The 23486-nt window shown below is 37.9% G+C and overlaps 1 protein-coding gene across 2 annotated transcripts in view; it reads left to right on the plus strand.

Annotated features, from left to right (window-relative positions):
* The window catches only part of dnm1b (dynamin 1b), a 92073-nt gene that overhangs the window by 18062 nt on the left and 50525 nt on the right, over nt 1–23486 (plus strand). For both annotated transcript variants that reach the window (XM_056458688.1, XM_056458689.1), the window contains exons 2-11: nt 586–659; nt 3041–3190; nt 3594–3797; nt 6196–6294; nt 11183–11343; nt 11466–11608; nt 18053–18188; nt 18318–18385; nt 19081–19219; nt 21784–21870. In XM_056458688.1, coding sequence (XP_056314663.1) covers nt 586–659; nt 3041–3190; nt 3594–3797; nt 6196–6294; nt 11183–11343; nt 11466–11608; nt 18053–18188; nt 18318–18385; nt 19081–19219; nt 21784–21870 — 1261 coding nt within the window. The remainder of the gene's footprint in view (nt 1–585; nt 660–3040; nt 3191–3593; nt 3798–6195; nt 6295–11182; nt 11344–11465; nt 11609–18052; nt 18189–18317; nt 18386–19080; nt 19220–21783; nt 21871–23486) is intronic.

Consider the following 23486-nt stretch of genomic DNA (forward strand, 5'->3'; position numbering starts at 1 on the left):
TTCCTCCGGGTGCTCCGGTTTCCCCCACAGTCCAAAGACATGTGGTACAGGTGAATTGAAAAAGCTAAATTGTCCGTAGTGTATGGGTGTGTGCTTGTGTGAATGCGGAAGTGTATGGTTTTTTCCAGTGTTGGGTTGCGACTGAAAGAGCATCCGCTGCGTAAAACTTATGCTGGATAAGTTGGTGGTTCATTCCGCTGTGGTGACCCCTGATTAATAAATGGACTAAGCCGAAAAGAAAATGAATGAATAAATGTAGTTGAAACCATTAAAACTTAATAAATGGGTTATTATGGGTTATAAATTTTTTTTTGCAGGAAAACATGTAAGCAATTTAGCTATTGTTAACATGTTAAACAATTTAGCATAATTGTAGCATGCTTTAACCCACTGGTAGCACAATTTTCTTTCTTTTTTTAAACTGAAGGATAAATAAGCATTGCAAATAATAACAATAATGAATGGGTCATGCTTCTACATTTAAAAGTGCGTACATAAATAGACACATTCTATAAAATGCACTTTGACATACTTCACCATATAAAAAACCAATGTAACTCAGTGAGTGCTGCTTTTTCTTTTCAGGGACTTTCTGCCACGTGGATCTGGTATTGTCACTCGGCGCCCCCTAGTGCTCCAGCTAATCAACTGCCCTACTGGTAAAGAGAAGTTTCTGGTTTTTAGGATTATAAATGGATTGTTTTAAATGCATGTTTTTTTTTACAATTATTTGTGTTTTTTTCCCAAGCTTTAACAAAACACTTTGTACAATCAAGGTTGTAATTTTCCCCTAAAGTGACCCTTGCTGCCAAAATAAATTAACAAACAAATTAAATTAAATTAAAATTGCAACTGAAGAAGATAAAAATAATGTCACAATCACCAGCGATCTAATCCCTGCTGATTAAACAGAGCTTGCTAAAGAAGTACAATCCTGTCTCAATATGAACTACAAGTCCTGTCATGCAACACACACACACGCCTGCTCCAAGTCTCCACTGATTACACTAGCACAGCTGATGCTGCTCAAGTACTGATTACACACACACATATATACAGCTCACTTTGACACTCTCATGGCTGAGTCTTGTTTATCTGTACCTGTGAACATTGCAACATGGTTTTCTTTTGCCTTCCCAGCTAGCAAAATTCATGTGGCTCAAATTCGGCCCACACCAGACACTTACATCCGGCCCACATACCGCATGGAATGATGGCACTTGGGCAGTCTGCTCCTGTTTGCCAGATCTGGGCCACAATTAAGCCAAAGCAATATCACATATCAGCCAGAATTCAACCAAATGAACCAAAACTGACCCTATTCTGGGCCACAGTTTGCTGTTATTCTGGCCCAGATCTGGCCAACACCTTACACTTGCTGGGTGTGGCAAAGTACGAAAATCCTAGCATGGATTGCAGTATGAATACATTCTATAGCTTATTGATGCTACAGTTTTCATTATTTGCTGTTGGTTCTGCTGTTTATGTTGACATTGTTGATTTTGTCGCTTTTAGTATCCTGTTTGTGAGTTTTGTTCATTTTGTTTATTGTCACCGTTGTTGATGTTCACACGCTGATTATTGATGTCTCTGTAAGCAAAAGTTGAACTTTAACATTTTTTTAGCTTATAAACCTTCATAATTCTGTGGTATGTGCAAGCATGTTATTACGTTACTTCTAATAATGAATTAAACATTGGTTAACATCAGTAAATTATATTGTTTCATCACAGGTTGTGCCTCACTTAATTTTATTGTTTTTTTACTTGGCTTGTTTGCTGTAATGAATAAACTTTTCAGTCAAAGTTCTTAAAAGTTACAGCAGCCCAACAGAAAATGTATATTAAGAGGTTCAGGGCTTTGAGCCCAACTAAAGCAAACACTTTTCTCCATGATGGTCACTTTAGCCTATGTGGTCCACATATGTTTTAAGACAACTGGGCCACATTTGCCATATCTTCTCTGTGCCGCTTTAGGCTCACAGCCAATTTAGCCAGAGCTAACTATGCCAAATATTTTCCAAAAGTGGCCCACATTTGTTTTAGGATAACTGGGCCACATTTTCCATATCTTCTCTGGGCCGCTATAGGCTCAAATCCACATTAGCCATAGCTTACTGTGCCGAATATTCGCCAAAAGTGGCCCACATATGTTTTAAGATAACTGGCCCACATTTTCCATATCTTCTCTGGGCCACTATAGGCTAACGGCTGCAATAGCCAGAGTTTACTGTGCCGAATATTCGCCAAAAGTGGCCCACATATGTTTTAAGATAACTGGGCCACATTTGCCATATCTTCTCTGGGCCACTATAGGCTAACGGCTGCAATAGCCAGAGTTTACTGTGCCGAATATTCGCCAAAAGTAGCCCACATATGTTTTAAGATAACTGGGCCACATTTGCCATATCTTCTCTGGGCCACTATAGGCTAATGGCTGCAGTAGCCAGAGTTTAATGTGCAGAGTAGTTGCCAAAAGTGGCCCATATTTTTTTTTAATAACTGGGCCACATTTTCCATATTTTCTCTGAGCCACATTCAGTTTATGAATCTGAATCTTTGGCCCCCTCATGCCATTGTACAGGTGGGCCATTTCAGGCTCACATTCATTTTGTCTGGGCTGAAGGAATACCACCAGTATTGCATAACTGCCTAAAGTGGCCCACATTTGTATGCTATCTGGGTTACCTTTCATGTTAGACCCTCGCTTTGTTGTTTTGTTTATCCCTGTCTGCTGCCTGCCATTTGACCATTTGCCTGTTATTTGACTACGACTCTGGAATGCCCATATAGATCTGTTTGCTCCTGTGTTGACTGTTGCTTGCCTGACCATTCTCTGCATAATAAACCCTGCATTTGGATCCGCATCTCTGTTCTCAGCGTCCCATTCACATTACAGATATAATAAAGCATAATGAAATAAAATAAAATAAAAATAAAAAATAACTTTACAGTATTGTATACATTTACTATTTTAAATGCATGTTTTTAAGGTAAAGCTAACATGCGGTTTTACGAAAAACATCCTCTCTTATTTACAGAATATGCTGAGTTTTTACATTGCAAGGGGAAGAAGTTTACAGATTTTGATGAGGTCCGCCAGGAGATTGAGGCAGAGACAGATCGCATCACCGGCCAAAACAAAGGCATTTCACCAGTCCCTATCAATCTGCGTGTTTATTCGCCTAATGGTAATTTCTTTCATGCATATAAGCCAGAAGTACATTTAAAGGGATAGTTCACCCATAAATGAAAATTACTCACCATTTACTTGTTTTAACCCTTTCCGAATTTCTGTTAAACACAAAAGAAGATATTTTGAAAAATGCTGTAAACCTGATACCATCGATTTCCATAGTATTTATTTCTCCTACTATGGATGTCAATGATTATAAGTTTTCAGCTTTTTTCAAGTTATCTACTTTCCTGTACTTATTATAGTTTTAAACCTATTGAGTACATACTGAGTACATACCTATTGAGTCAATTTTATTTTTATGTGAACTATCCCTTTAAATGTGGTCAGATTTACATAAGCATGTATCGTGCAATGTCACATTTAACGTGCTTGCTCCACGTCTTCATCATCTCCAGTCCTGAACCTCACCCTCGTGGACTTGCCTGGTATGACCAAAGTGCCCGTCGGGGACCAGCCGGCTGACATTGAGGCCCAGATCAGGGATATGCTAATGCAGTTTGTGACTAAGGAGAACTGCTTGTTGCTGGCCGTGTCTCCTGCCAACTCTGATCTGGCCAACTCAGATGCCCTCAAGATTGCCAAGGAGGTGGATCCTCAGGGTGAGTTAACGTCCAGCTGTGACAAAAAAATGCATGTTTTAAAATTATCCTTTTCACAAACCAGTGATGGTCAGCAGTGGTGTAAAGTAACAAATTACAAATACTCCAACTACTACAATTAAGTAGTTTCTCTCAGGAATTGTAATTTACTAAGTAGTTTTAAAAATGTGTACTTTTACATTCCCTTGAGTACATTTTTAGGGCTGTATCTGTACTTTTACTCCACTACTTTCCTTCAACCTGCAGTCACTACTTAATTTTTTTCTTGTCTATGGGGATTGGCTGAGTAAAAAAATCAGTCCTGTGATTCCTGTCCAATCAAGACATGGGCGCTTTATAATTGCAGCAAACCTTTTGGTCAGGCCGACGTCAGTGTTCAACGTTCAACCTAAAATCAACCATATATCAACATCTAATGATGTTACAGCTTGACTTTGTGTGGACGTTGCCACTACGATGTTTATAATACGTTGAATTTTGGTTGCCATGTAATTTTTGATGTCAATAGGATTTAAGATGTCGACTTAATGTTGGATTTTGGTTACTTTCCAACATAACCTAAAATCAACCAAATATCAACGTCATTTGACGTCGTTATTGGTGATCAAAATGACATTGTCCTCAGACACTGGGTAAACATTGAATTTTGGTCACCTGACTTCATGACCTAAATCTAACCTATTATTAACGTCTTTTGACGTTGTGTACTTGCTTTGCTATACCTAAATGCACTACAGAATGTTTCGTTTGCACACAGCCACAAATTACATGTAAATGCATCAGCTTTTTACAGCGTAATACTCACTACTCACTACTCCTGGGTACTTTTAAGCAACTTTAAAGGTCTACTTTTTACTCATACTTTGAGTAATTTACAACAGATACTTTTACTCTACTTGCCCTACACTTTTAGGTAAGTAATAGTATTTTTACTTAAGTATGATTTTTCACTACTCTTTCCACCACTGGTGGTCAGTAACTAAGTGTTTTTTACTTCATTGCTGTATTTAAAGTAATAGGTCACCCCAAAAATGAAAACTTTGTCCCCATTTTTTCTTCCTCAAGTGGTTCCAAACCTTTGTAAGTCTCTTTATTCTGTTAAAAAGGATAATAAAGATATTTTGAAGAAAGCTGAAAACCTGTAACCATTGACTTCCATAGGAAAAACAAACACTATGAAAGTCAACGGTTACAGGTTTCAGGTTTCTTTAAAAAAAAAATCTTATTTTGTGTTCATCAAAAAAAAAAAAAGAAAAAAGAAATTCATGCAGGTTTGGAACAAGTGAAGTAAGAGCAAATGAAAACAGAATTTGAATTGAAACTGTCCTTTTAAATACACATTTGAATGTATCAGGGCTTTGATTTATAAAGTATGCAAATAGATATTCCTAAAAATGAACGTACACCGGAATAAATTACAATTTATGAATGATTATGGCTCATATGCTGACTTAAAGCGTTCCAGTAAAGTTTTTTTTAAGCAGCGCACATTCTCCCATCAACTTTTTTTACAGATCTTCTGCACATTACACTGTTTTACATTATACTGTATTTTTTTTAACTGTATACTGTTTTGCATCTGCACAACTCCGGTTTGCACCCATAGCCATATGGCCTTAAGTGTAATTGTGTTGTTTAAAATTTTTTTTTACTTTAATTTTTAATTACATTATATGTAGAATTGTTTTAATTTTAATTTTTCTTTATAATTATTTTTTAGGGGTTTTCACCTTTATTGTGATAGGACAGTGGAGATTTACAGACAGGAAAGTATGGGGAGCAGAGATAGTGGAGTGGTCGGTAAAGGACCTCGAACTGGGAATCGGACTCAGGTCGCCTCAGTGCCATGTGTCAACGCACTAACCACAAGGCTATTGGCACCGACTAGAATTGTGTTTATTGTAATTTCTTTTTGAAACTTCTACTTTTAGCATCAATATCATCTGTTAGGCACCTCTGAGAGTAATGCAATTTCTATTCTCTGTATGTACTGTACATGTGGTTAAATTAAAAATAATGCTGACTTTGACCTTGACAATTGATCTATACTGTTTAACAACTGATTGGCTCTTTATCTTGCCATTATATTACAGATAAACGGTAATACTGCAGAGTGAGTTTTTAGGATGTGTTTACACTTGTTGTGTTTAACACCAATGTTTCAATGTCTTTATAATTCTTGTAAAAAGGCCATAGTTTTTTTTCTTTTGATATTGGTCCAAATGGGAACACAAAAATGATATTTATTGTATTTTATGTAGAAGTTTGTAATTTCTGCTTTGGAACCTTGGAAATGTGTAAAGGACTCATAATTGCAGATTTAGCTACCTTGATGTGCGATTATTTTTCTCTAATTATCTCTAATCATGCATCAATGTGTGCTTGTATTTCTGAACAGGTATGAGAACTATTGGTGTGATCACTAAATTGGATCTAATGGACGAAGGAACCGACGCACGTGAAATCCTGGAGAACAAGCTCCTTCCCTTACGTAGAGGTAAAGTCAACATACAAAGAAATAGTGATCATGGATTTTTCACACCCAAACAAAGGGTATTCATTCATTTTCCTTCAGCTTAGTCTCTGATTTATCAGGGGTCGCCACAGCAGAATGAACCGCCAACTATTCCAGCAAATGTTTTACACAGCGAATGCCCTTCCAGCCGCAACCCAGTACTGGGAAACACCCATACATTCTCATATTCACACACACACTCATACACAACGGCTTATTTAGTTAGGTCAATTCACCTATAGCGCATGTCTTTGGACTGTGGGGAAACCGGAGCACCCACATAAACATGGGGAGAACATGCAGACTCCACACAGAAATGCCAACTCGCCCAGCTTGGACTCAAACAAGCGACCGTCTTGCTGTGAGTCAACAGTCATACCCACTGAGCCACCCTGCCACCCATGAAAAACTTGTACAATTATTATTAGCATTATTTCTGTTGTTTTTTATATTATTACTTATATACATTATTTGTCTCACTGAAGAGATGTGTCTAATAATACGTGTTTTTAATTACTTGTTGCTGTCAATTAAGTGAAACTTTATATTATGTGTCTGGTCTCATAAAAACAGGTCTATGTGTCTGGTCTCTAGAAAACAAGATACAGGTCAGGGGCGAAAAATAATAGAAGGACGGAAAAATAAGGGCACTCAACGTGCTTCAGGAAGAATATTTCTGTAGAGAACATTTGTACTTTGGAAGTCTTTGATGCACTAGAAGGTCTAAGAGTACCAGTGCACTTTAGCTACTTCTATTCCTTCTGTGCTTGTAGATGACCTTTGTCCTTTCTGATAATTAGTATATACTAAAATGGATTTATTATTTTTTTTTAAGCTAAGTGGTTGCAAACAGTTTATATGGACTGAATGTAAACAAATTAAGTTGAAAATTACCGAATTGAATGTGTTTAAATTCAGCTCATGTAAATTGTTTGCAAGTAAAAACCAATTTGAGTACATCCAAAAAGTCATTTTTATCAGTAAAGCACTTTGGTTAATACAATTCCCTTGTCATCTTATTATAACAACAGTTTTATTTAAGCTTTCTTTATATATTTATTTTAGATTCTTCATTCATTATATTCATTTTCCTTCAGCTTAGTCTTTATTTCAGGGGTTGCCACAGTGGAATGAATCGTCAACTATTCCAGCATATATTTTACACAGTGGCCTTCCATCTGCAACCCAGTACTGGGAAACACCCATACACGTTCACATTTACATTACATTACAATTACATTTAGTCATTTAGCAGACGCTTTTATCCAAAGCAACTTACAAATGAGGACAAGGAAGCAATTTACACAACTATAAGAGCAGCAGTGAATAAGTGCTGTAGGCAAGTTTCAGGTGTGTAAAGTCTAAGAAGCAAAGCATTAGTAATGTTTTTTTTTTTTTTTTTGAGAGAGTACAGTTAGTGGTATCGCCAGAGAGGCAGTTACAGATTAGGAAGGAAAGTGGAGACTAAATAGTTGAGTTTTTAGTCGTTTCTTGAAGTCAGCAAGTGACTGTGTGGCCGTTCTGATGCAGTTAGGGAGTTCATTCCACCAACTAGGCAGATTGAATGTGAGAGTTCGGGAAAGTGATTTCTTCCCTCTTAGGGATGGAACCACGAGGCGACGTTCATTCACAGAAGTTTCTGGAGGGCACATAGATATGCAGAAGTGAGAGCAGATAAGAAGGAGCAAAGCCAGAGGTCGCTTTGTAAGCAAACATCAGAGCTTTGAATTTGATGCGAGCAGCAACTGGCAGCCAGTGCAAACGGGTGAGTAGCGGAGTGACATGTGCTCTTTTGGGTTCATCAAAGACCACTCGTGCTGCTGCGTTCTGAAGCAGCTGAAGAGATTTGATAGAATTAGCTGGAAGCCCGGCTAGTAGAGAGTTGCAATAATCCAGTTTGGAGAGAACAAGAGCTTGAACAATGAGTTGAGCTGCATGTTCAGATAGGAAGGGTCGGACCTTTCTGATTTATAGAGTGCGAATCTGCAAGATCAAGCAGTTCTAGAAATGTGGTCAGAGAAGTTTAGTTGGTCATCAATCGTTACTCCAAGGCTTTTTACCATTTTGGATGCAGTAATGGTTGCCCCATCCATCTGGATTAAAAAGTTATGGTGTAGAGTCGGGTTGGCAGAAACTTCATACACACTCATACACTACAGAAACACACTCATACACTACGGCCAATTTAGGCCAATTCACCTTGTGCATGATGGAAACTGGAGCACCTGGAGGAAATTCATGTGAACATGGGGAAAACATGCAAACTCCACACAGAAAGGCCAACTGGCTCACCTGGGACTCGAAACACCAACCTTTTTGCTGTAAGGCGACAGTGCTAACCACTGAGCCACCGTGCTATCCTATTTAAGAAAGTTTTAACTGTTTTCTGTTTCTGTTGTATTTTTTTTTTAAAGAATCTGATCTTCTAACAATAATTTCTTTCTTTCTTTCTTTCTTTCTTTCTTTCTTTCTTTCTTTCTTTCTTTCTTTCTTTCTTTCTTTCTTTCTTTCTTTCTTTCTTTCTTTCTTTCTTTCTTTCTTTCTCTCTCAAGTTCCAGTTGCTTTATTGGCATGACATTTTGTACAGTATTGTCAAAACAATATAATGTATAGAATATGTAATATATATGTCACGATCACCAGCGATCTAGCATCCAGAGATCGCTAGTAAACATTCACATGAACTACACACACCACATGAACTACCACAACCAGAATGCATTGCACCAGTCAACACCTACCAACCAATCTACATCAGATAAACAGCACAGTGACAGAGACAGACTCGGATGAAGCTGAAATACAGCTCATTAGTCAAAAATATCAAGTAAGTTTATTTCATGTATTTGTGATGGAGTTTATTCAAGACTTTATGAAATGATGAGTCTCACATAAATGTTGTTTGCAGTACAAACACACGTGCGCGTTTACTGACACCATGTGGCTGTGGTGATTATAGCAGTTAAGAATTACATAGCTCTTTTACTGTCTTTGACAAACATGCTCGGTTTCAAAAATGTTTCAAACTTCTAAAAATCACAGAGAGTTGGAACAGATATTTTAATCTCAGTTTATATGCAAAAAAAGTGGACAAAAAAGTGTTCTGTGGACATGTGTATACACGTTATTATAGAAGCAGGCACTTGTCAATCAATTCGGTGGGTGGGGAAAATCGCACTCCTATGTCACGTTGTGGTGGGCCTCAAAATCACTGGGATTTGGGTACTATTTTACATCAGAAAATTTTAAAAGAGACTTGTTAAGTTTCTATCACTCCAATATGACAGTGGACACTATACATACAGACAGTTCTAGCCAAACAGCTTACAAAAGCTGATTTTAATCATAGGCGCCCCTTAAATAAGACATGGATATAAATTAATTTCTTATGGTGTGGATGGTGAATGTATATACTAGGTATAATTGATAACTGGCTGCTGTATTAAAGCTGCGGTCACACTGGGCTTTGTGTGTGCAAAATTGTTTCGTACTGCGCTGCGAAAAGGGGCGGGATTAAACAAGATGATTAGACATTTAAAAAAGCGAGCGATTGCTCTATGTTTTAAATTTCTGTCCAGAGAAGTCACATTTTGGTCCTCGATTGGTCTCACGCAGTCAAGTGATGCGATTTCGCAGGTCAGAGTTCACCAAGCTTGAACTTTGTACCGTAGCAACCTGCGAAACTTGACGCATGACCTTGCGTTTCTGGTCTGACGCATTCACGTGCGTATGAATGGAGGTCTATGGGGAGAAAAGTCAAGTGTGACCGCAGCTTAATAGAAAAAATGCATACCCAATGTAGTAATGAGGCCATAATGTAAAGCAGGTGTGGATCATTGTCTAATGATTCAATGGAAATTCATTTCACTTGTTGGGCCTGTTTACATGGGGTCGCTTCATGTGTTTTTTTCTGATATCTGAAAATGGCAGCACGGTGGCTCAGTGGTTAGCACTGTCGACTCACAGGAAGAAGGCCGCTGGTTCGAGTCCTGGCTGGGCCAGTTAGCATTTCTGAGTTTGCATTTTCTTCCCGTGTTGGCATGGGTTTCCTCCGGATGCTCCGGTTTCCCCTACAGTCTAAAGACATGCACTATAGGTGAATTGGATAAACTAAATTGGCCGTAGTTTATGAGTGTGTATGAATGAGAGTGAATGGGTGTTTTCCAGTATGGGTTGCAGCTGGAAGGGCAGCCGCTGCATAAAACATATGCTGGAATAGCGGTTCATTCCGCTGTGGCGACCTCTGAATTAGAGATTAAGCCGAAGGAAAATGAATGAATGATTTCTGAAAATGGTTGCATTTACTCTTGAACACATGAATGCGTCTTTGTTAAACAGATATATTTCCAACCTTCAAATCATAGAAATTTAACTAGCCTACATCGACTAAAGCTTCTTATATGCTTGCCCCTTATATACACTGTAAAAAATATTCTGTATTTCATGATGCACAAGTGTTTTTTGTTTATTTATGCTTGTGAATTGCATTATGGGACCATGATATCTACTCTGTCGACTCTGTCAACTCTAGAGTTTAACAAAGCGGCCTTTATTGACATTTTAGTAGTTAGAAATAATATCATGTATATGTATATAGAGAAATAAGTCTAAAATAACAGAAAATGGAGTTTTTCAACACCAACCGAGACAATATAAACTATTAAAAGTGTTATTAAAAGTCACCTTCTGCAGACTTTCAAGGTTAAAATTTGTTGGAAGAAATATCAAGGTCCCATAAAGAAATTCAAAAGCATAAGCAAAAGCAATTAATGATAAAAAATAAACATAAATCACAAAATACAGAAAACTGCTCATTTGAGGATGTTTTTTTGACAGCGTTGTCTATAACTACTCTGCATGTACTTTGTAGGCTACATTGGGGTTGTAAACCGCAGTCAGAAGGACATTGATGGCAAGAAGGACATCACTGCGGCCATGGGTGCTGAACGGAAGTTTTTCCTCACCCATCCGTCCTATCGACACCTGGCCGATCGCATGGGGACTCCATACCTGCAGAAAGCGCTTAATCAGGTACACAATTAGGTTTTGTACACATTTCCTAGTTGTTTTGATATAGCCTTGATAATGATGTTTACTCGAATGGAGGTTTGGCAAATGTCAGCCGGTAACCAGGGATTTCTTTTCCCATCTAGCAATTAACTAATCACATCCGAGACACCCTGCCGGGATTGAGGAATAAACTTCAGAGCCAGTTACTGTCCATTGAGAAGGAGGTGGAGGAGTACAAGCACTTCCGCCCCGACGATCCGTCCCGCAAAACCAAAGCTCTGCTACAGTAAGTTAAAAACAACATAGATTTTGAGATTTTTATTTGGACAACTTAATTGTTCAACCAAGGCTCATTCTGATTATGTACCTCTATATACATTTCTGGAGAGAGCAAAATACATCCCAGGGGGCATGTTTTTTGCAGTTTTTGTTTTTGTTGAGGCTGTGTGCGCTTTTTTGAGATCTTAAATTTCTCTCACGAGTGACATTCGTGCCTGCTGTTCTCACATAAATCCACCAGAGGCGCTGTTGACTAACTCACTAGCTACGTCCCAAATGGCACACTGTACACCCATGCACTATGTACTTATGCACTTACACACTCACCAGCATAGTATATGTATGTAGTGTCGTCCCAAATGGAAGTTTTTTGTTACTAAGCGGAAATTCAAACCGTTTCCCTGATGATGTTTGTCGGTTGCCAAATTAGTGTAATAAAAGACCAAGGTAGCAAATAATACCTGCCATGAGTATAACCGCATTCACCATTGGGATGCGCTATAGTCACTCTCATTGGAGAATACTGCTTTCACAATCCAAAATAAATAAAGTTATCCAACATGTGCAAAGCTCCGCCCCTTCCACTACGTGAGCAAAGCAGCGGTCGTTGAGTGCGTGAAGTGCACTCATCATTACACACTTCATATTACCAGTTGAATAAGCACATCATCCGGGTATTTAAAGTGCACTTATTTTTTTGTCTAGTTTTCAGTGTGAACGCACTACTTACACTATTTATACTACAAAATTGCATAGAATAGTGCATATATATATGCAATTTGGGATGCACCTACTGACTGACTGGCCAACCGACCGAATCCCCACAACCCCCCCTCCCTTCCCTAAACCCAACCAATAGTATTGAAAAGCACCTATTGACTTGCCCACCACCTTCCCTAAACCCAACCACAGTGTTTTGAAAAGCAATGCAGAAAAAGAAAAGCCACCAAATTTTTACTACGTTTTCAGATTTTACCACATTATCACCCTGTTATTTATTATTATTTTTTTTTGGCTTTTGTTTTTTTCTTAATCATTTTCTGGAACCGTTCTACATCGGACTTGAACCCCGTTGTCATGGACAACTCCGCTCTGCATCTTAGGTCCGCCAACGTAGGTGTCGAGCTAACCGGACAAACTGGTAACAGTGGGAAAGCCGTCCATATGAAGTTAAGAGGTCAGCTGGTTAGCGAGAAAAGGAACAGCGTCATACCGGCCCGTAGCGTTAATTTGAAAAATGAAATGCAGCCATTCGTACCTCTGGCTACATAATTCGCAATCTTTAGAAACGGATATAGGGCTACGCTTTCAGAATGAGCCTATGTTGTAATTGTTTCATGTTCAATCCAGTTAACTGACTTGAATGATATGAACATGAATGAATTGCGTTTTTCACAGTGTGTAGTATATTCACACTTTGCCATTTAAAACCCATGTACACATACTGCACTGTTGGGCTAATGTTCGAAGTCAGAAAGATGTTTCAAACTCTTGTGTGGTCTTAGAATGCAGTATACACCACTTGTCCTAGGGGTCAAAAATGAGTCGCCTTTGCTAAACCCAAATAAAGCAGCTAAATTTTATTTCAATTCTGTTTTTTGAAAAACCTCATCATTCATTACAAACTCTGTGCATGTCTAGGTTTGTACTAGTTAGTGTTAGTCACCAATGTTGGTTGCAATATAGGCTCATTCTGAAAGCGTAGCCCTATATACATTTCTGGGGATCGCGAATTATGTAACCAGAGGTACGTTTTGCTACATTCCGTCTTTAAAATGAACGCTACGGGGCGGTATGACGCCGTTCCTTTTTTCGCTTACCAGCTGACTGCTTACCTTCGTTTGGACGGCTTTCTACTGTCACCAGCTTGTCCAGTTGCTCACTGTGTACGCCGGCAGACTTGTGACATGGAGCAGAGTTGACCGTGACGACAGGGTAAGTTGATCGGTCAGTCAGTCAGTTGACAGTGGCCTCTAGTGGATTTACGTGAGAAGTGCAGGTCCGTATGGCACTCTTGAGAGAAATTTGAGGTCTGAAAAAGAATACACAGCAGCCTCTGGTGGATTTGCGACAACAAAAACTGCAAAAAAACGCAGCTCCTGGGACATATTTGGCGGTCTCCAGACATGTATATAGCGGTACGTTTTCAGAATGAAGGCTCGTACACACGGGACGCTTTTTACTCACATTTATCGTCAGCGTTTTTCAAGACGTTTTTCTACATTCAAACACAGGGGATTTTCATTGGCGTTAAGCAGAGTAAAAATGCGAAATCACTCCCTGCCGTTAGATGGCGCTTAATAATTTAGCAAATCATGAAAGAAACGTGAAATGAAACCTACCATCAAATTCTGTTTGCTCCTTTTCACTCCTACTGACATTACTGTAGTTGGGTTTATCACACAGCTCTTTGTGTTTAGACACCAATAAAAAAAGCAGCTCCACATCTTGCCTCGGTGCATCAGCTTCTTCACTGAATGAAAATGAAACTGTGTTCACCTCAACTGTTTTGCGCTTGAGCGCCTCCAAGTGGTGTTTACTGTAACTTCAGCAGCTCCAGGCAAGTAAACAAAAGTGCCAGTCGAAGTTTTTGACACAGCACGTCAAAACAAAAAAACGAACATGAGGCGTTTCTTTAAAAATTACGCTTTTACGCCTGGCGTTTTTTGCATTGGTGTCCACGATCACATTGGCGGCCTTTGTTTAGACACGAGTCGTTAAGCTTCGATGAAAAACACAAGCCAAACGCATACCAATGTGAATGGACCTTAGCCTGGGTTGGTTTAATCAGTTGGAAACAATCAGTTTTGACTGAAGTAAAGATTTATATTGTCTAATGCTAAAGGTACTTGCATAAGTTTAAAATGCTTTTTGCAAGGCAGTATTCATAGAAGTTAATTAGGTTTAAATAAAAAATTTGATTTTTATTGTGTGTGTGTGTGTGCGTGTGTGTGTGTGTGTGTGCGTGTGTGCGTGTGTGTGTGTGTGTGTGTGTGTGTGTGTGTGTGCGTGTGTTTGTGTGTGTGTGTGCGTGTGCGTGTGTGTGTGTGTGTGTGTGTGTGGTAGAGGTTGCACTGATCGGTCGACTAATCGACTAGTTGACTTTAATGCTCTGCAGTGACGCTTTTTGATTGACGTCAACTAGTTGCGCTGTGCAGATTACATGGTTTGACCTGAAATACATGGCAGCTTTACACACAGCTCACTGAATGAAACTGCCGTCTTGTGTTTTATTGATGACGTCGTCAAGAGCGACTAGTCGACGTCAACTCGACTTTGATAAAATAAAAGTCGACTATCAAAAATCTGAAGTCGTTCAACCCCTAGTGTGTGGTGGGGTTTGTTGAAGTGTACATGCCTGTTATTTTTTGGGGTGTCAACATTGACACCTAAGAAAACCATTGTACCCTAAATGTGTGCAGACTTCATGAAAATATGAAAATATAAAATTGTCCATTTAAAAAAAAAAGGAATCGAACTTTAAGGTAAAAAAAAAAACATAATTAGGTTTTTTGGTAGCATTGTGGCTCAGTGGTTAGCATTGTTGCCTCACAGCAAGAAGGTTGCTGGTTCGAGTCTCATCTGGGCCAGTTGAAGTTTCTGTGTAGAGTTTGCATGTTATCTTCGTGTTGGAGTGAGTTTCCTCTGGGTGCCCTGGTTTCCCCCACAGTCCAAACATGCACTATAGAAAATATATAAAACATATTCTGGAATAGTTGATGGTTCATTCCGCTGTGGTGACATCTGCTAAATCAGAGACTAAGCCGAAGGAAAGTTAATAAATGAAAATTGTCAATAGTATATGTTTATTTTTGCTGTTAAATTTTTTATGGGTTCTTTTTGACCCATAAGTCAATAGGAGGGTTAAATAATTAAAAATGTTATTTTCAGTATGAATGCATTAAATTGATCAAAAGCTTATATTTACGTGTACAAAGATACAGGTAAATATGAGCTGTTTTTATTTTAGTTTACACTCTCTTCACAGTTCTGCATTCTCTCCAAATCCAACATCATCTCGTGCCAATTCGTTACTTTTTGATTCAGTGGCTGATTTGTATGATCTCGTTCGTGCATCTTGGTACGATTTGCTCATCCCCCTATGACAGTTGGGTTTAGGGGTGGGGATTGGTGCTACGCCTGCTTTTTAAAATCTTACATTTTCGTACAATGGTTTAGCCACTAAGCCCCTAAACTGACAAAAATATAAAATTGCATTTCAGATCAGGTCAGGCTGCCAAATCTGATTTCTTGTGGTGCAGTACTAAATTTCTGAATAAAAGTCAGTAGGTGTCGTAAGTCGGGTGTACTTTGAGAGGAAGTGGAGTGGCAAAAACCCACTCTCACTATGTTCTTACTGCATTATATCTCCAATCACCCGGGTAGATTGGTCTGAGGACTGTATTAAACGTCTGTTAAAAAAGCACGCACAAATGCTTTCAAGTGAACAAAATATTCTCCAATATGAAAAAAATTGCCTTCTCAGAGTGACCTGACACAGTATGTTCTTGTGCAACTGTAGTTGGGAGCATTCAGCTTTTAGAGGATTTTAGTGGAGAGACATTTGGTCCTGAAACTGACATCAGTGAACGTCATTCTTTTAAATGGCTCTTTATAAAAGTGACTTTTTTAAAGTGCCCTATTATGGATTTTTGAAAAATTACCTTTCATGCAGTGTGTAACAGCTCTAAGTAGACGAAAATATTAAGATCCTTTTTTTGTAGACAGACAGGTATGATATAAAGAAACGAAAAACAACACAAAGAGGAAAATTGTCTGCATTTTCCCAAGTTCTAGAACTAACCAACATTTGATTGGCTTGATTAAAGATTCACTGATTAATTGTTCACCTTAAAACTTAAACATGTGTCATGTGAAAAGAACTAACCGATCAGCTTCATACTTTGTAAGGAATGTACACATTTCGGTAGACTAAATACCTCAGACAAACACAGAACACCCAAACACTGCAGTGCTTTTGCGTACTATGAATGCCAATGGTTACATGTATCCAATTTTCTTCATGTCCTTCTTTTGTGTTCAAAAGAAAAAAAAAACTATCTCTTCATCTCTTTTGAACATGTCAAGCTGCTGTGATCAACACATTGTAATGTTTCTTAGTGAATATTAAATTACAGAAAACACTGCAGTATATTTTGTATTTTTATAGGGATGTTTTAAAAGTAACTTCACAGTAAAGTAATTAGTAATCTGATTACTTTTTACATGAAGTAATTAGTAATATAATCAGATTACAATTTTCCAGTAGTAATCAGTAATTTGTAATAGATTACTTTTTAAAATTAACCTAACACTGCATGGTACATTTAGATTTTTATGATTTAAAAAATATATATTTTACTGAAGTTTTGAATGGTAGTGGATGTTTATATGCATGTGTTTTTCTGTGTGAGATTAAAAAGTTATGGAAAACATTAAGTTTCCCCTTATTTATTTACACATTTATGATTTAGTGATTTATGATAATAGTATAGTTAAAATAGCATGTTAGTATAAAATTATTATAGTATTTTCTTTTCTTTCTGTAAACTATTGATCTCTCTATCTTATTAAAAACAAATTGCCTTTTAGAACAGTTCATTCATTCATTTATTCATTTTCTTTTCGGCTTAGTCCCTTTATTAATCTGGGGTAGCCACAGTGGAATGAACCGCCAACTTATCTAGCATGTTTTCACGGAGCGGATGCTCTTCTAGCCGCAACCCATCTCTGGAAAACAACCATACACACTCCTTCACTACAGACAATTTAGCCTACCCAATTCCCCTGTACCGCATGTCTTTAGACTGTGGGGAAAACAGGAGCACCTGGAGGAAACCCACGCGAACACAGGGAGAATATACAAACTCCACACAGAAATGCCAACTGACCCAGCAGAGGCTTGAACCAGCGACCTTCTTGCTGTGAGGCGGCAGCACTACCTACTGCGCCACTGCGGGGCTTTTTAGAACAGTTTTGAAAATTGAAAGAAATGTTATCAGACAATCATAGAATATAACAAAAGTAAATTTTTAACTCAGTCCCAAACCTGGAGTTTGTATGTTCTCCCTGCGTTCGCGTGGGTTTCCTCCGGGTGCTTCGGTTTCCCCCACAGTCCAAAGACATGCGGTACAGGTGAATTGAATAAGCTAAGTTGGCCATAGTGTATGTGAGTGTGTGCAAGAGTGTGTGGGAGTTTCCCAGTGTTGTGTTGCGGCTGGAAGGGCATCGTAAAAAACATATACTGGATAAGTTGGTGGTTCATTCCGCTGTGGCGACCCCTGATTAATAAAGGGACTAAGCCGAAAAGAAAATGCATGTATGCAATTCCAAACCTAGTAAGTCCAGTAAAGCCAGAGAAATAGAGAATAATCATGTGGTCTCCTATTTTTTTCCATAACTTTACATAATTGTTATTTGCCTGTGAAACTTACTGCTCTGTGGTTTAAAGGATGGTGCAGCAGTTTGCGGTGGATTTTGAGAAGTGCATTGAGGGTTCAGGAGATCAGGTGGACACGGTGGAGCTTTCCGGAGGTGCGAGGATCAATCGCATCTTCCACGAGCGCTTCCCCTTTGAACTGGTTAAGGTAAATTCGTCATAACCACAGCATGCTGATGTTCTCTGAGAACAGTAACCATACTTTCTGAGTATATCTTGCATATATCCTCTAAGATTACATAAAATATGTGTTTTTCTGTTTGCTGATGATGACTAGATGGAGTTTGATGAAAAAGAGCTGCGGAAGGAGATCAGTTACGCCATCAAGAACATCCACGGTATCAGGTGTGAAGCCTCTACATCAAACACACACACACAGACTTGTTCCTATATCCCGATGTAAATCCGATAATCTATCTCCCTACCCCAAAACCCAACCCTCATAGTAAACAATCTGCATTTTTTACATTCTCAATATACTTCATTCAGTGTGTTTATGGGCATGTTTAGCCATGGGGACCTCACACACACATACTTGTATATGTGGTTTACAGGGACTATAATGCAAAATGGGATTATAGGGACTCCATAATCCAAAATGTATTTTCCATTGTAAAAATTGTATTTACCATTGTCTTACCTCTTATTATATGACTCTACCCCTAAATTCAACCCTCACAGGATATCTTTGGCAAATTTTCAATTTCCAAAGACCTTGTTAACTGTGATGTTATGATATACAAGATGTGTCCTTACAAACCACCTTAGAGTACAGCTAAGTCATACCCATATCATTATACATCTTCATGTCCCAGCAAACCACATATACCTGTACACACACACACACATATTTGAGAACTCACCTGCTCTGAGATCAAACTGGCTTTGATGCCACTGTGACATTCAAAGCACCTAGAAATTAAGTACAGCACTGTGAGAACTGTGCCATGAAACATGAAGTGCAATGAAAAATTGACCTGTATCTATAAAGCACATCATTTAGATCCCTGACTGTGTCTGTCCATCTCTTTTATTTTCAGGACTGGTCTGTTTACACCAGACATGGCTTTCGAGACTATTGTTAAACGGCAGATCGGCAAGATCAAAGAGCCATGTCAGAAATGCGTGGACCTGGTCATCACCGAGCTGGTCAATACGGTCAGGCAGTGCACAAAGAAGGTAAATCTTACTGCAGGTTTTAAACATTAGTTCTTGTATTCTGCAGGGATGCACTAACTTGATCAAAAGGGACACATTTGTAATGCTATTATGAATACAGATATTATCTAGAGATAAAAGAATCCAGAGTGAGTCTGGCAAAATAGTGGCTGGCACAGCTTTTAGAGGAGAGTTGGATCTAGGGGATTGGCTGAAACCAGAACCAAATTGCAGAGCATGAATACAGAGCATGAAGTATAACACACTATATTACATAAGCATATTTATTATATAATAATAAGTAAAGTCAAACCAAAATCCTCAGAAATCACAAACACTGGGAATGTTAATGTCCCGGACGAGCCCCCCAAAATAATATTGTTCTTAATAATAACATTTTTACTAACTTAATCAAAATGGACACATTTAGAATGTTGTTACGAATACAGATTTTATCTAGGGGTATTGATATTAGAGATATAAGAATCCAGAGTGAGTCTGGCAAAATGCTGGCTGGCACAGCTTTTAGAGGAGAGTTGGAGCGAGGGGATTGGCTGAAACCGGAACCAAAATGCAGAGCATGAACCAATGCTATCTCTGAAGTATAACACACTATATTACAAAAACATACTTATTATATAATAATAAGTAAAGCCGAACCAAAATCCTCAGAAATCACAAACACTGGGAATGTTAATGTCCAGGACGAGCCCCCCAAAATAATATTGTTCTTAATAATAACATTTTTCACTAACTTGATCAAAATGGACACATTTATAAAGCTGTTACAAATATAGATATTATTTAGAGTTGTTTATAGCAGAGATATAAGACTCCTGAGTGAGTCTGGCAAAATGCTGGCTGGCACAGCTTTTAGAGGAAAGTTGGAGCGAGGGGATTGGCTGAAACTGGAACCAGATTGCAGAGCATGAACCAATGCTATCTCTGAAGTATAACACACTAAATTATGCAAGTATGCTTGTTATATAGTAAGTATAGCCAAAGCAAAATACTCAGAAATATCAAACACTGGGAATGTTAATGTCCGGGACGAGCCCCCCAAAATAATATTGTTCGTAATAATAAAGTTTTGCACTAACTTGATCAAAATGGACACATTTATTTAATTTAATGTTGTTATGAATACAGATATTATTTAGGGGTATTGATAATAGAGATGTAAGTATTCAGAGTGAGTCTGGCAAAATGCTGGCTGGCACAGCTTTTAGAGGAGAGTTGGAGCGAGGGGATTGGCTGAAACCGGAACCAGATTGCAGAGCATGAACCAATGCTATCTCTGAAGTATAACACACTAAATTATGTAAGTATGCTTGTTATATAATAAGTATAGCCAAAGCAAAATACTCAGAAATATCAAACACTGGGAATGTTAATGTCCGGGACGAGCCCCCCAAAATAATATTGTTCGTAATAATAAAGTTTTGCACTAACTTGATCAAAATGGACACATTTATAATGTTGCTATGAATACAGATATTATTTAGGGGTATTGATAATAGAGATGTAAGAATCCAGAGTGAGTGTGGTAAATAATAAGTAAAGCCAAACCAAAAGCTTCAGAAATATCAAACACTGGGAATTTTAATGTCCCGGACGAGCCCCCTCAAAAATAATATTATTTGTAATAATACAATTTTCTTGAACATAACTCAGCATATTTAAATGATTTCTGAAGGAAGCCATTTTAGTTGATGAGAACACCACATGGATAAATTACATTAAATTAAATGATTTTAAATTGTAAAGTTATTTAATTTATCTGTATTTTTGATCAAATAAATAGAACCTTAGCAACTTAAAAAAAAAAACATGTTAAGATCACAAAGTATACCACCAAGTCAAAATTATCTAATTTTTATTTTCTTGATTGACAGTACGTAACATTTGACTAATTATTTTGCAAGAGACTACTATTCAGTGTTAAGCATAATTTAAAGGCTTAATTAGATTAGGTTAACTACAGTAGGCAAGTTGTTAATCAGACAACTTAAAAGGGCTAATAATATTGACCTTAAACAAAAGATAAAAGTTACATTTTTAGATTTGCTAAAAGTTTATTGTTACATTAGCCAAACATTAAAGCATAAAGTTAAATCTTAAGTCTTTTTGAATTGTGCCATTGCTTTGATGACATGCAAGTAAAATTCAGAAAAACAAACAAACAAACAGTACAACATAGATTGTTTAAAAATGCTAATTTATTTGTTAATTTGATGTTGATTTACAGAATTTTTTTTCCGCATTACTCTCAAAAACAAAATACCCAAACATGTTTTAATTGGGGTTGTATTGTCATGTAAAGAATGCAGGATTATTTTGCACAATTAAATGCTTCTTCTAAATGATTATAATTGGCTTCTTTGTTTATATGTGTAGAGTAATTACTTTCTTTAATTGTCTATTATTATGCAGTTTTGGTGTAAATATAACCCTGAAAAATTCATCCTGAATCCTGTTAATCTCTTGTTCATTTGTCTGTGGTAATACATTTTGCTTAAACAACAAGTCCTGTTTATTGTCTCAGAGCTAGTAGGTAATCCAGTATTGTGTGTTTTGTGGGACAGTTGGCTCAATACCCCATGCTTAGAGAGGAAATGGAGAGGATTGTCACCCAGCACATCCGCGATCGAGAGAGTCGCACTAAAAATCAGGTACAACCCATCGAGCACACACATGCCAACCCTTCACATATACAAACACAAGTGGTTAAACCCAAGCTCTCCACCTTTTTTCTATACATCATGATGGTTTACTTATGGGAGTAAAGGTGTTTTTACGCACTTTTCGCCTCACTTCCATTCATACGCAAGTCTCGCAATTCCAGAGTCCAAGCTAAATGAACTGACTTTTAAATTTGCATCATATGAGACTAATAAAAGATCAAAATTTGACCTGTCTACAGAAATTGTCTTGTCAGAAAATATCTTTGGCTGATACTTGATTCTGTTTGGTCAGTCGCAACATTCCAAGTAATGTTATTCCCAGATAACAACAGCTAAAATACAGACTCGTCTGGGTACTTCGAATCATCTTGAATACGTTCACTTCCATACTACCATGCTTGTCTGTCAAGCCACTTTTTTGACTGTTTGGTGCCATCTTGTGACTGACTAATACATAGCTTAGTGTATGCTCCATTCAGCCATTTTTGTTTTTTGTCAGCTTTGCCTTTAATTAAAATATTATTTATATCATATATTATTAATGTTTTGTGTCAAGTATTTACATTTTGTGGCAGTAAGCCGGGTAATAAGCAGGATAAAGTATATCCAGGCGGCAGTTTTTGCAGAATAAAGGCCTTCAGTCTTAAACAATAGCCTGTCAGGCTTTATTCCAACACAGGTTCAATTTTCATTTGGTTCAGGTGCGTTTGATCAGGGTTGGAGCTGAATTCTGCAGGACGGTAGCTCTCCAGGTATAGGGTTGGTGACCCCTGCTGTAAAACCAGTGAAGTGTTTTAAAAAAAAACTGGGGACAATGAGGCGCCATTATTATCCTCACAGTTCAGCCATTGAAGATTAAAAGGCAACTGGTAAAACTTTAGTTACAATTCACAGTATTAACGAACCATTAACTAACACTACTAGCTTAATAAACTACTGATTAGCAGTTTATTAATAGTTAGTGTGGTAGAAGTTGGGTTTAGGTTTTGGGTAGGATTAGGATCATACTTTATAACTCCTAATAAACAGTTAATATCTTAATAATAGGCAGGTAATAGGTCTGTAGGTTATACCAAGAATTTTGACCTGAACTGAAGTGTTACCAGGCAACTTTTTGAATCAGTTAATTACTTTCAGTAGACCATGGCTAACCCTCAAAACGAGTCTTTTTACAGCAATATTACAGACTGTAGTGTATTGAATATTACTGTACTGTCAGGAATACAAAGGGGAAATAATCTAGAACTAAAACTTTGGGCACATATATGCTTGTGATATTAATGCCACATTAAAACACTGAGCGTAATGTTATTGTCATTACTGATAAAAATAAAGCACAACGCAAAACGTTCTTCTTACTGTAACAAACAGGATTGACAAACACTCATCCAGCCAGCAGAGGGAGCCCTAACCTGAATTCTGACTGCCAGTTCTTCGTTGGTTACTTCCTGTTTGGTGGCCATATTTACCTGGCCACACCAAACACTCAGTGCGAAGTATTGCCAGTATCTGCTGCTTTACCGAGTGTTTTCTCACTGTTTTGTTCTGCCTCTCTGTTATGACCTTTGAGCCTGTTTTTGTTGACTACTGATTTTTGGCTTACT

The sequence above is a fragment of the Danio aesculapii genome, chromosome 5 (assembly GCF_903798145.1).
Source record: "Danio aesculapii chromosome 5, fDanAes4.1, whole genome shotgun sequence".
In the NCBI taxonomy this organism is placed as follows: domain Eukaryota; kingdom Metazoa; phylum Chordata; class Actinopteri; order Cypriniformes; family Danionidae; genus Danio; species Danio aesculapii.